The sequence below is a fragment of the Zootoca vivipara genome, chromosome 3 (assembly GCF_965207765.1).
Source record: "Zootoca vivipara chromosome 3, rZooViv2.hap1.1, whole genome shotgun sequence".
NCBI classification, from domain to species: domain Eukaryota; kingdom Metazoa; phylum Chordata; class Lepidosauria; order Squamata; family Lacertidae; genus Zootoca; species Zootoca vivipara.
This window is the reverse complement of record NC_142586.1, coordinates 103,332,334-103,346,922: the sequence shown is the minus strand read 5'-3', so window position 1 is coordinate 103,346,922 and position 14,589 is coordinate 103,332,334. Positions and strand designations below refer to the sequence as shown.

General features: G+C 41.8%; 1 protein-coding gene across 1 annotated transcript in view; it reads right to left on the bottom strand.

Moving 5' to 3' along the window:
- NPHP1 (nephrocystin 1) overlaps window positions 1-14,589 on the bottom strand; it is a 38,884-nt gene that overhangs the window by 1,445 nt on the left and 22,850 nt on the right. Inside the window, exons 15-18 of the mRNA XM_060273063.2 lie at window positions 12,268-12,344; window positions 11,623-11,722; window positions 10,249-10,361; window positions 4,143-4,216 (exon numbers count right to left, since the gene is read on the bottom strand). Coding sequence (XP_060129046.1) covers window positions 4,143-4,216; window positions 10,249-10,361; window positions 11,623-11,722; window positions 12,268-12,344 — 364 coding nt within the window. The remainder of the gene's footprint in view (window positions 1-4,142; window positions 4,217-10,248; window positions 10,362-11,622; window positions 11,723-12,267; window positions 12,345-14,589) is intronic.

Sequence of the window (14,589 nt, the reverse complement as noted above, 5' to 3'; positions counted from 1 at the left end):
GAATAACTCTGGGGGTCTGCACAAAGTTTTGAGACACTTCGTATGCAAGCAAAGAGTGGCGGATTAAAAGGATTGTGGAGAGAGATGCACATGAGAAAATCATTATGAATCACAACCGCTCAAAGATGGAAGCTATGCCTTGGAGCTGCCTTTGCGACTTTCCTTTGAAAATCTCCAAGGAAGGAGGAGAATGGGTGGTTTCTGCCCAACTGGACGGTTCTTAAAGTGGGGGGGGGGGTGTTGAGGGTGATTTTCAAAGTATAACCCAAGTCAAAGTTGGGGGTAGGTTAAACCCAATTGGCTGGATTCAAACTCAATTATCCTTGAAGCAAACCCAGTGAAATACATGGGATTTGCATTAGATATGACAAAGTTATGTCCCACTGATTCCAGTGGTTCTTCTACTCTAAGAATAATAGAGTCTGTATCAAACCTTTGGCTTCATATAGAAAGCCTCCTTAAGTCACCTCCCTTTTGTCCAGCAGCAGCAAAGTCTGGATCCAGGCCATTTATCTTTTTCTTTTCAGTTATTCTAATGCAGGGACCAGGCTGGATACCCCTTTTCTAACACATCTTTTTTAAAAAAAATATATCTGAATACCACTAAACCTGTTCCCTTAATCTGTTTCCCACCCCCAAGAAGCTAAACAGGATCTGGCCTTCTAGCTTTTCCCCAGAGAATTCGTAATCATGTTAGATCACCGGAGATGTTGGCAGAAATCACTCCTTCCATTATGACTGTAGGAAAGTCAAACTTCTCGGAATTTTTCTTTCAACACACCACCACACCCTTTTGCTGCATTCCAGCCCTTCCTAAGCCACCTCTTTCCAAAGACTTTGGGGATTTCAATTCTATTTCTGTTTGCTTTGCTTTCAGCACATTATTGACCTAAGCTTAGCATCGTCAGAGCAGCTGTTTAAACCAACAGTGGGATCTAGGCATGCAAAAGCGTTCACTTCTCCCATGCCAGAAAGAAAGAGGCTTTCAAAGCTGTCCTTTTGGATTAGTGATGCAATGCATTTCCTCACTTGCTGGATCATCACTGGATCATCACCTTGTCATGGTGAGTGGGCTTGCATGTTCCTATAACCCTTGTGAGCGAAGCAGTCGGGAATCTCGTACTCCCAGCAGGGTCACCCAAGGCGGTAAGGTCAAAGGGAAGGAGCTAGACAAAGAATGATCCAAGAAGTCCTCAACGGAAGAACAAGCAGATGATAACAAGTGGTATGTTACAATGGCTGTGAAGGCAGGTGAAGGCTGCAACAGATAGGAATCTACTGGTTTTTCGTGACTACTTCATGCCATCGGAACAGAGCCCTACTGCGAAGACTGTGCGTTGGTCAGCGTGCACTGATCTACACACATAAAACAAATTCACGCACATGTGTCTTCCAAAAACCCAACCTAAACCCCCAAAGTCCCATGGTGATCGGCAAATGCTAACAGGGGCAGGATCGTGAAATCTGGAAGCCCCTAGTCATGAACCGGCACATGGGTGGGGGATACAGATTCAGTCATTCTGACTCAAGGAACGAGGCAGTTGAGCAGCTCAACAGCTGTATCCATGACTGAGCAGCCCTTTTTAGGATCTACTCTGCTCACCCCGAAAAGGGGGAGGGGCTATAAAAGGTGCCCTAAACATAGTCTGCCTCCCTTTCCCCCTGCCTGGATTACCGCGCCCATTGGGGTCACCACCTAGTGGTCATAAAAGACAATTGAACTTTGGAACATGGAATATACGGACTTTGTGAGATAACACAGACAGCGAGCGTCCTGAATGCAGAACTGCCATCATTGCAAGAGAGCTGCGACATTTTAACATCGATATTGCAGCGCTTCAAGAGACTCTAAGAGCAAGCAAGGGACAACTGAAGGAAGAAAAAGGAGGCTACACATTCTTCTGGAAAGGTCTATCTGAACAAGAACATCGAATAGATGGGGTAGGCTTCGCTATCAAAAATGACCTTGTGAAGCTCCTGTCAGAAGTCCCTACCGGCATTAATGAGCAACTCTCAACCCTTCGAATAAAGCTCACCAAAAATCAACAGGCTACTATTATAAGTGCTTATGCACCAACACTGGATGCTGAAGAATACATTAAATAAAATTTTTACTCTCAGATGGATACCGTCCTATCAGAGACGCCTACGGAAGATAAAATTATACTCCTGGGTGATTTTAATGCAAGAATTGGGCAAGATCTCAATCTGTGGCCTGGGACTATTGGGAAAGAAGGAATTGGCAACAGCAACCAGAACGGAATCTTACTTTTGACGATATGTGCAGCGCACAACCTTGTTATTACCAACACACTCTTTCGACAGAAAAAATAAATTTAAAACTTCATGGAGGCACCCTCAGTCAAACCACTGGCGCCTCTTAGACTATGTTACTGTCCGTGCTAAAGATCGCCGTGATGTGCTCCTTACCAGAGCTATGACAAGAGCCGACTGCTGGACAGATCACAGACTACTACGCTCCACAATGGCTATCAAGATTATACCTTCAAGGAAGGAAACCAAGGCGCAAAATGAACACTCAAGCCCTTCAAGATCCCATTAAGCGGAATTGCTTCCAAATGACTCTTAAGGACCATCTACTTTCAGAATTCCCTGATAACATCGAGGAACACTGGACCAACTAAAACATCCATCATTGCAGCCTGTGAACAAACTATTGGATACCAAACCAAGAAACACCAGGACTGGTTTGATGAGAATGACAGTGAGATTGAACGCATGGTTGACAAGAAAAGGAAGGCCTTTCAGATCTGGCAAAGAGATAGAAACTGTGCCACTAAGAAAAAAAACCTATGCCAACGCTAAGGATGAGGTTCAAAGAAGAACCAGAGAACTAAAAAACACCTGGTGGATTAAAAAGAGCACAAGAGATCCAGCACTTAGCCGACACTCATGATGCACAGAGTTTCTTTAAAGCCACAAAGACCATCTATGGGCCAATAAATCATGGCATATGTCCCCACGCTCAGCAGACAGTATCACACTTCTAAAACATAAAGAAACTATTGCACTGCGCTGGAAAGAACATTACCAACATCTCCTCAAACACAACTCTCCCGTAGCTGCTGAGGTCCACTCACAAATTCCGCAAAAACAAGTTAGAGATGAGCTTGCAGTATCTCCAAATCTGGGAGAGTTGTGTACAGCTATTAACCAAATGAAAAACAACAAAGCCAGTGGACCTGGTGGGATACCTGCCGAAATCTTCAAAGTGGGCAGAATTGAACTTACACAACAACTTCACAAGCTCATCAAAAAAATCTGGGAAAGTGAAGAAATCCCAGCAGACTTTAGGGATGCCAAAATTATCAATCTCTTTAAAAAATGATGACAGAACTGATTGTGGAGACTATCGAGGCATCTCTCTATTAGCTGTGGCCGGCAAAATTCTTGCAAGGATCTTAGCAAACCATCTCGTAACAATATCCAAGGTGACCCTTCCTGAATCCCAAAATGGTTTTCGGCCTTCTAGGGGGACAGTAGACATGATTTTCACCGCTCAACAATTTCAAGAAAAATGCAGAGAGCAAAACCAACCCCTGTGTACGGCGTTTATTGGCCTCACTAAGGCTTTCAACACTGTAAATCGTAATGCCCTGGAAGAAGCAAAAATCACCAGTGTTGAAGCAATGATTCTTCAACATCAACTTCGTTGGACTGGTCATGTTGTGGAAATGCCTGATGATCGTCTTCCAAAGCAACTACTCTATTCCGAACCTAAAAATGGAAAGCGTAATGCTGGTGGTCAACAAAAGAGGTTTAAAGACTGTCTCAAGGCAAATCTAAAAAAATGAAGTATAAACACTGACAACTGGGAAACACTGGCCTGCGAGCGCTCCAGTTGGAGAACAGCCTTTACCAAAGGTGTCATGGGCTTTGAAGACACTCGAACTCAGGACGCAAGGGAGAAACGTGCTAAGAGGAAGGCACGCTTGGCAAATCCACACCGTGATCAACTCCTGCCCGGAAACCAATGTCCCCACTGTGGAAGGACATGTGGATCCAGAATTGGCCTCCACAGTCACTTACGGACTCATTGTTAAAACCATGTTTACAGAAGACAATCTTACTTGGCTACGAGTGATCGCCAAAGAGAAAGAGAAGCAATACATTTCACCCACCCTGAGCGCATCCATGAGATCAGGCTGCTCCATGAGTTTGGGGAAAGTTGCCAAAACTGGATTGCCAATCAAATCTGCAAGGGAGATTGAAAATGTGTTTGTTATTTGGGAAAGATTTAGCAGCATTTAATGCGAGGCAGAAACAATTCACAGGAGAATGTGAATGGCAGTTTTGGCCTTTCACGATTCTGAACATCCACTGAAGATACTTTTTACAACACACACACACACACACACACACACACACACACACACAGGCTAGAATGTGGAGAAACAGGGAGAATGTGGTTGAATTGCCCACAAAATTAATATCCTGGGGGGGGGGGGTTAGCCAAAGCAGTATTTTAAATCACAAAGACTGAATTACCTGTAGCAACAGAACACTCTACAATATTTAATTTAGACTATAAGCTTCTGCAAAGTTCATTTTGAAATGTTGGTTTCCACTTGTATGTGCATCATAAAAAATTTTATTGAAGTAACTTTAATCTGTTTTAGTATTTTAATTTTGTGTGTTTTAAAGCATGCTTGAGATTTTTTCTAGCTTTAATTGTTTTATTACTTTGTAAACCACCTGGAGGGTTTTCTTTTACAATCAATCAGCATATAAATTATATGAAATAAATAAACTTCCAAGTTTGGGGTGATGTGTGTGTGCATGGTCACGCAAATATCAGGTGCTCCTAAAACGGTTATTTTACACCTCCGAGCATTGAGAAAGAACCAGACAGCATGGGACCAATCTCTGCTCATCCATGAATTTGGTGGATTTTCTAAAACCAGTTTTCAGAAAGCATTTTCTCAGAGCCTTGTTTCCCCACCAACACCTAGCACTCCTTTGCCACAACATAAGTGACAATTCCAATTCCAATTCCAAAGAAGGGCAGTGCCAAAGAATGCTCCAACTACCGCACAATTGCGCTCATTTCACACGCTAGCAAGGTTATGCTTAAAATTCTACAAGGCAGGCTTAGGCAGTATGTGGACCGAGAACTCCCAGAAGTGCAAGCTGGATTTCGAAGGGGCAGAGGAACCAGAGACCAAATAGCAAACATGCGCTGGATTATGGAGAAAGCTAGAGAGTTCCAGAAAAACATCTACTTCTGCTTCATTGACTATGCAAAAGCCTTCGACTGTGTCGACCACAGCAAACTATGGCAAGTTCTTAAAGAAATGGGAGTGCCTGATCACCTCATCTGTCTCCTGAGAAATCTCTATGTGGGACAAGAAGCTACAGTTAGAACTGGATATGGAACAACTGATTGGTTCAAAATTGGGAAAGGAGTACGACAAGGTTGTATATTGTCTCCCTGCTTATTTAACTTATATGCAGAATTCATCATGCGAAAGGCTGGACTAGATGAATCCCAAGCCGGAATTAAGATTGCCGGAAGAAATATCAACAACCTCAGATATGCAGATGACACAACCTTGATGGCAGAAAGCGAGGAGGAATTAAAGAACCTTTTAATGAGGGTGAAAGAGGAGAGCGCAAAATATGGTCTGAAGCTCAACATCAAAAAAACCAAGATCATGGCCACTGGTCCCATCACCTCCTGGCAAATAGAAGGGGAAGAAATGGAGGCAGTGAGAGATTTTACTTTCTTGGGCTCCTTGATCACTGCAGATGGTGACAGCAGTCACGAAATTAAAAGACGCCTGCTTCTTGGGAGAAAAGCAATGACAAACCTAGACAGCATCTTAAAAAGCAGAGACATCACTTTGCCGACAAAGGTCCGTATAGTTAAAGCTATGGTTTTCCCAGTAGTGATGTATGGAAGTGAGAGCTGGACCATAAAGAAGGCTGATCGTCGAAGAATTGATGCTTTTGAATTATGGTGCTGGAGGAGACTCTTGAGAGTCCCATGGACTGCTAGAAGATCAAACCTATCCATTCTTAAGGAAATCAGCCCTGAGTGCTCCCTGGAAGGACAGATCGTGAAGCTGAGGCTCCAATACTTTGGCCACCTCATGAGAAGAGAAGAATCCTTGGAAAAGACCCTGATGTTGGGAAAGATGGAGGGCACTAGGAGAAGGGGACGACAGAGGACGAGATGGTTGGACAGTGTTCTCGAAGCTACGAACATGAGTTTGACCAAACTGCGGGAGGCAGTGCAAGACAGGAGTGCCTGGCGTGCTATGGTCCATGGGGTCACGAAGAGTCGGACACGACTAAACGACTAAACAACAACAACAAGTGACAATACAATGAAATAGAGGAAAACAACAGAATGGGAAAAACCAGAGATCTTTTCAAGAAAATTGGATATATGAAAGGAACATTTCGTATAAAAATTACCATAATAAAAGACAAAAGTGGAAAGGACCTAACAGAAGCAGAAGACATCAAGAAGAGGTGGCAAGAATACATAGAGGAATTATACCAGAAAGATATGGAGGTCTCGTACACCCCAGGTAGTTTGGTTGATGACCTTGAGCCAGACATCCTGGAGAGTGAAGTCAAAAGGGCCTTAGAAAGCACTGCTAATAACAAGGCTAGTGGAAGTGATGATATTCCAGCTGAGAGTTCTAGAGAGTTCCAGAAAAACATCAACTTCTGCTTCATTGACTATGCAAAAACATTTGACTGTGTCGACCACAGCAAACTATGGCAAGTTCTTAAAGAAATGGGAGTGCCTGATCACCTCATCTGTCTCCTGAGAAATCTCTATGTGGGACAAGAAGCTACAGTTAGAACTGGAAATGGAATAACTGATTGGTTCAAAATTGGGAAAGGAGTACGACAAGGCTGTATATTGTCTCCCTGCTTATTTAACTTATAGATGAAACTCGAAAAATTAGAATAAAAGTGCATTTATTTCAGTAATGCAACTTGTTATTTTTTATTTTTATTTTAGTTTTTAAAAATGCTTTCTTTTGGAAATTCCACAGTAATAAAACAAATAGTTACAATAATACAAAAATAAACATCACTATTACATTCCATTAATTACATTCCATTTATAATTGACCCACCTAATGATAAATAATTACAATTACAACAAACAAAGGCTTGACATATCTTGCTTTGCATGTCATGCATCTATCTTATATATTTTGAATTTTAAATTGCATTACTGAAATAAATGCACTTTTTGGCGATATTATAATTTTCCGAGTTTCACCTGTATATGCAGAATTCATCATGCGAAACGCTGGACTGGATGAATCCCAAACCGGAATTAAGATTGCCGGAAGAAATATCAACAACCTCAGATATGCTGATGACACAACCTTGATGGCAGAAAGTGAGGAGGAATTAAAGAACCTCTTAAGGAGGGTGAAAGAGGAGAGTACAAAATATGGTCTGAAGCTCAACATCAAAAAAACCAAGATCATGGCCACTGGTCCCATCACCTCCTGGCAAATAGAAGGGGAAGAAATGGAGGCAGTGTGAGAGATTTTACTTTCTTGGGCTCCATGATCACTGCAGATGGTGACAGCAGTCATGAAATTAAAAGAAGCCTGCTTCTTGGGAGAAAAGCAATGACAAACCTAGACAGCATCTTAAAAAGCAGAGACATCACCTTGTCGACAAAGGTCCATATAGTTAAAGCTATGGTTTTCCAGTAGTGATGTATGGAAGTGAGAGCTGGACCATAAAGAAGGCTGATCACCGAAGAATTGATGCTTTTGAATTCTGATGCTGGAGGAGACTCTTGAGAGTCCCATGGACAGCAAGAAGATGAAACCTATCCATTCTGAAGGAAATCACTGAAAGGACTCACTGAAAGGACAGGTCCTGAAGCTGAGGCTCCAATACTTTGGCCACCTCATGAGAAGAGAAGACTCCCTGGAAAAGACCCTGATGTTGGAAAAGATTGAGGGCACAAGAAGAAGGGGACAACAGGGGACGAGATGGCTGGACAGTGTTCTTGAAGCTACAAACATGAGTCTGACCAAGCTGCGGGAGGCAGTGGAAGACAGGAGTGCCTGGCGTGCTCTGGTCCATGGGGTCACGAAGAGTCGGACACGACTAAACGACTAAACAACAACAAATGACAATGGCACAGCAAGTAGTATGCATGTTACAATAGGAGGAATGGAGTCGTAAGATGCAAAAGTGCAAAAAACAACTCTGGAGGAAGCCTGCTCTCCCTGAAAGAAGCGAACATGTTTCTTTGACAAACAGGAGGTAGGTTAAAGAGGGGAAATAAATATGCATTCCCTTGTCTCAGGACTTTTAACTACACCTTTCTTAACGGGTTGAATTATAAAAAGCAAAAAATATAGTAAGTTCCACATTATTCTTGAAATTAGGACTCCTGTTAAGATTAAAACATGAAGTTTACACAATACCTTTAAAAAAAAAACCAGGGAAAGGTCAAGGCACAATCTGAAATCCATACCATGATCACATGATTCCATGGAAAATGCACTGATAATTTCCAGTGGAAACACTTCTTATAGCTGCATCCTTATTTCACTTCACTAGAAATGTATTTGTAAGAAAGAAACATAGGAAAATGTCTGGGGATTGTCAGGGACATGTTGACTTACTGTGCAGGGATGTGTTTTAACTGCTGCTGACAGAACAATGTCATTCCCATGCTGTTTAAATATACTCAGACTGGCTGAGAAACACTGGCCTGGTTCATGCATGATGCTAATTTAAACCATGGCCAAGCATGAGCACACAAGGATGCAAGTATTCACACTCAGAATGATGGCTCTTCGTTCTTCTCCTATCCCAGCCGCTGCTATATTTCCTGGTTTGGTTTAGTGCTATGTCTGAACCTACTGTAGGCTTGTGGTTTGTCACACAAACAGACAAACATCAGACAAACCACAAGATTTAGACAAGATTTGTTCTTGGCTTACTGCTCATAGATTGCCTGGAGTGTGACAAACCACAAGCAAAACCATTTGTGACATAACACTAAGCCAAACCATGGCCCAGCTCAGAGTAGCATGTTAACCAGAGGAGCAAAGCAACTGCAATTTTTATGACAGGTACTTGCACAGTTAGTTAGGGTTTGGCTTAGCATCACATCCATAACTAAGCCATTGTCGTGCCCTTGTACCAGAAGCATTTTTAGGTGAAAGAGAAAACACAGGTTCTCACTGAACATGTAACCCCTGCTAATTTTTGGATTTCTTGCAAACCAACTCAGGGCCGTCTTAAGGTCATCGGGCACCCTGGTGCAGGGAACCCTCGGGCGCCCCCCTCTTTTTTTTAAAAAAAATGAAAGCTCTTACCTGGCGTGCCGGGCGGCGGGGGCAGGGGGAGCCTCATAGCGGCCCCCGCACCTCACAGCGGGGTCGCGCTGTGCCGGAGGCCGCCCGCCTGTCCAATGCCGGATTGAGGAGGGGAGGGGGCGCCGCTGCTCCGCATGGCCATGCTCCCTTCTCCCAGCGGGCCGGGGGTGCCTGGGCAGGCCGGGCCGCGCCGGGGCCTTCCTGGCCATCTCCCGCGACTCCGGCGCTTGCTGGGTCCACGGCCGTTTCCTTGCACCAACAGGGGCTGCGTTCCTTCCCGCCAACAGGGCGCTGCGTTTCATTGATAGAGGTGCTGCCATGTGGCATCGCCTCTACCAATGAAACTCAGCGCCGGGGTGAGGGATGACCCTGGCGCTGCAGAGTGGAACAGGGTCCTAATGCCCCTGTTCCGCTCGCTTACCTCCCTGCTCTCCCGGCGCGGCTGGTGGAGGGAAAATGGAGGCCGCTGTGCAGCTCCCTCACTTGCTGAGGCACTCCTCAGCGCCCCCGATCGCCCAGGCGCCATGGCGCAACACGCCACTAGAGTCAATGGGCGAGCCAGGCCTGAACCAACTGCAGTGCCGGGTAGGGCATTTTTGCAATAACTACCTATGCTCTTAATGAAGAGTGCGGGTTGCGGGTTACTTCTTTAACTGTTTCAGAGTTCCTGAGAATGCATTCATTTATATGAAATGCTGGACCATGGGGTTTGGGGAAGGGGGTGGCACTGGTGGAGCAGACTATGCCAAACTGAAGTTGGCCCTCTCCTGCTTTACAAAAGAAGAAGAGATTACTTGGAGCTCAGAGTGCATGCTATATGGTGGGGTGTGACACCTCTCTCACACACATGGCAAGCACAGAAAGCAGCTGCTGCTTTTTCCACCCAAACATTACCAGACTTCCTTACCTGCATTTTGCATGTTCGGTCTGTCCCGGAGGAGCACATCACCAAGAATCTGACGATAAAATAATAAAAGGTGTATATAGCTCATGCTGCCAATTAATACTTCTGGTAGCAGACTGTTGTTGGGTTTTTTTTTAAAAAAAGAACAAATAAAAACAATGTTGTCAGTAAAAATTACTCCTGAAATATTTTAGTACATCTTAACATGCAAGATTTCTGAATGCAGTACAGGTGAAACTCAGAAAATTAGAATATCGCAGAAAAGTGCATTTATTTCAGTAACGCAATTTAAAAGGTGAAACCAATATATGAGACAGACGCATGACATGCAAAGCAAGATATGCCAAGCCTTTGTTTGTTGTAATTGTAATTATTTGTCGTTAGGCGGGTCAATTATAAATGGAATGTAATTAATGAAATGTAATAGCGATGTTTATTTTTGTTTATTTTTGTATTATTGTAACTATTTGTTTTATTACTGTGGAATTTCCAAAAGAAAGCATTTGTAAAAATTAAAAGAAAAATAAATAATAATAAGTTGCATTACTGAAATAAATGCACTTTGAGATGATATTCTAATTTTCCGAGTTTCACCTGTAGTATTAAGATGGACTTCATTCTGACCAACTGTGAACTACTGCTTTAATCTTCTTGGCTATTAAGCAATTCACACATTAAATTGCACTTTTGTGACTCAAGGCCTAACCATGGGAGAGGGGCATACTCTCTGTTTCTAGGGTATATTACACAACATACTAAAAGGTCCAACACTGTAGGGGGCATGAATTTTACCTTCTATACTTTTTTTCTTTTATGTAAAGTTAATTTGTGTCAACCCCTATGTTCCTAGGCAGGCACCATTAAGTAAAAAAAAAATCAGATTTCTATTTTCAAATTTTCTTTGAAGAGGCATTTCCTATTCTCTCCCATCGGGACAGGGTAAGGGGAGGAAATCCTTGCATTTTCTATTAAAAACATTAAAATATGCAAACTGGGGACACTTTTCATTTGCTCGAAATGTTTCCATATTGCATTATGTTACTTCAAACTACAATCTACTATAATTCTATCTTCTCTTTTATGTCACCATTTGGAATACACTGTTCTTTCTCCTCCAGTACTTTGCATTAGATAGTTGGCATGCAATAGTACGGTATTTAGAAAGTCTGGCAGCTGACATGCATCAGTATTTACGGTAATAGTTGATGGTTGACAGAAGCCTGTCACACACATTCATAACAGAGCTTTACTGCAAGTTTGGATCTAATTTTTTTGAAATTATACACCAAAAATCTCTTACACTTGTTTCGTGTATGAGAGAAAGCTTGAAACAACAATGTAAGCATCATAAGAAAACAGCAAACTTTGCCCACTTACTTCAATATTGCTCTGGAGTTGGTGCTTAATGACCTCAGTTTCACTAGAAGTTGAGGCTGCTTCCTCAGTGTTATCATGTTATGGAAAACACTGCCACTGGCTTTAGTAAAAAGAAATAAAGCAGAGAATCAAACATTATCGGTATTTGGATTACTTTTAAATGTTGTCCAATACGTAATTCATTCGTTTCTGCTTCCAGCACTTTTTCCATCTGTTTATCTCTGTTTATTCTCATTCTGATCTCTGTGGCTCACTTTATTAAGTAGGACCAAATCAGAAACATCAAGTCATACTTTTCACCCTCCCCTTGCAGTTAAAATTCTAATTATTCCAATACACATCACACTTCTTCCTTATAAAAAAATGTCTTAAACCCCTCCTTTTCCTCTTTGGCTTTGACAGCCATGTTTCCGTCTGGCAATCAGAGTTTCCACAGGCACACAATGGCACTTTTAACACTGCTTATTTATAATTCCTTTCCTTAGATTGGCATGGACGTGCCCGTTCTGTTTGTGTTTTGAACTTGTGCAGTGCTTATGCAACATCATGCATTTCATAAATAAGTAATAAAATAACAGAGGATTTCTGGCAATAGGGCATACCAAATAGTTTTCAGTTTCAGATAAGGGACAAGATAAGCTCTACCTCTTCTCAAAATCGATGGGTCTACTTCAACGCCCTTTTCGTAGGGAGTCCCACCATTCAAAAGCAGCTCATACGTTCTGAAAAATATGCAAAGCACAGACACCTGCGTTCTTTTATGACATAGGTGAAAAATGAAAGTAAAGAAATATGTGCCTTTTCCTGAAGCTGCAAAAGGTATTTTATGCAAATCACCCGTTTTAATATTTCGCCTTTTCTGAACGAAGGCAACAACAACAAAATACCTAGTGCAAAAATTTTTTATTAACAGCTCAATTTGATAAGCATCCATTGAAGGTTCCATAAAAATATGTCTTCCCTAAATAGCGCAGTTCTATTTTTATAAGCCTTTAGAACCCTTACGAATCTGTACTTTGTAAAGCAGTATGGCCACCAGCGGCATGACCCTCCTGTCAGTTGTAGAAATGGGTCAGAGAGACAGATAGAGATATATGATGTCACCTTTTGAACCAAACAATTATGGTGTGCACAAACGCACTCAAAACAGTCATTGTCAACTTCCTGATAATAATATATGGAAACTAATTACTGGATGCTGTCCTATGAAAGATGACCCAATGAAAGACCATCAAACCGGGAAATCCCAGGTTGATATGTATATTAACCTATAAAAACAGCATCCAATAAATCATTTTCATGTGCTATTTGGCGATTTATGAATCCCACCTGGATGAGTGGATTTGTACAAATCCTAACAATTTGGGGTGCCTTCCTTCCCCTTTTAAAACCAAGTATTTCTACTATCCATACCACTGCAAGGTTGCAATGATTGAGAATGCTGCTTAAGACCCACTCACCACAACTTGCTTTCGCTCAACAGGATGCTTTGCTTTTATACATTACAACTGCCCGCTCCAGGTATATCACAAGCCACTCTGGAAATATTCATATATTTCAAAAGTAGTTCATGAAGGGTTATCATTTGGAAAACCAGGGTGGATAAAAATCAATGTGTGTTTTTTAAAAAAATAAAAAATAGGATTTTTTTAAAATTTAAATTGGATTTTTTAAATTTAAATTTAAATTTATTAAAATTGATTTTTTTGGATTTAAAATGGATTTTTTTTATTTAAATTGAATTTTTTAAAAAAATGCTTTCGGAGGAAAAATCTTTCTAAAGACAGTTTTCTATTTAAGTTACATTATAATCCAAAGGCTATTCATCAGGAAATAAGGATTTGTTGTAAGTTATTCATGTGTGCTAAAACTCAGTCTAAGGGGTTTTTTTAACTGTTTAACCACATCAGTTAACAAACATGGATACATATGCTATAATGTTAAATTAATTGTTTTAGTTAATTAATTGTTTAAACTATTATTAAGGAAAGAATTATTTTTCTCCTTCCGATAAAGTACAGCAGAAAAGTTGTCCAAATATAAACAGTTAACTTATTAAACCTCAAAATAATTTCATAACTATCTGTCCAAGTATTTCTACCGGTAATAGTATAACCAAATCAGTAATTTTGATATAACTGTAAAAACTACTCTGAAAATTTATTATTCCAAAAATGAAACCTTCATCTGGTTGTAAATATTAAGATTATACCAGCAAGAATGAGTGTTTCTGTAAAAAGAAAAAAGAAAAAAAGATTTAAATCAAGTCTTACTGACCAGTGATTTAAATCGTGATTTAAATCCAATCCACCCTGTGGGAAACTAAAAGTTTTGGGCATGCAGACACTTGAACAATTCTCTGGGTTGTGGCTCTCAAGTTATCATCAGGTAAATTACCTGAAAAGCTTCTCTGAGGTCAAAGATACACCCTGGGCGCATTCACAAATGTCATTTAAAGGCAGGAACCACTGGTGCTAAATTTACTGTTTTGAATTCCGTCCTGACCTGTTCACCTCTGGTGCTGTTGTACAATTCACTTCTCCATGCAGAAGCGACTCATCCTGTTCCCCCTCTGGGTTTTTCATCTAAGCTGCACAGAATGCCCCCAAGCGACCCTGTGCCGCTTTTGTATCTTTCCAGTGATCACATAATTACAGATAAAAGGCAGTCAAATTATGACAAAGGAATCCTTTAGCCAGGGCAGTCTCGAGCAGGTCGGGCGCCCTGGCGCTGAGGGGCGGAGATCGCTCCGGTGCCCCCGCCCTCGCAGGGCGCAGCATGGTTTCCGCGCGGCTTTGCCACGCAGCGCCCCACCTACCAGCCCGGCACCCTGGCGCACTGCGCCACCGGGACTCTACCTAGAGCCGGCCCTGCCTTTAGCTTTGAGTTTCTAGATAGGGATGAACAGAACATCCTAAAGATACACTGGGCTGGCTTCAAAGTTCAGAAGAATCATATGGACATTCA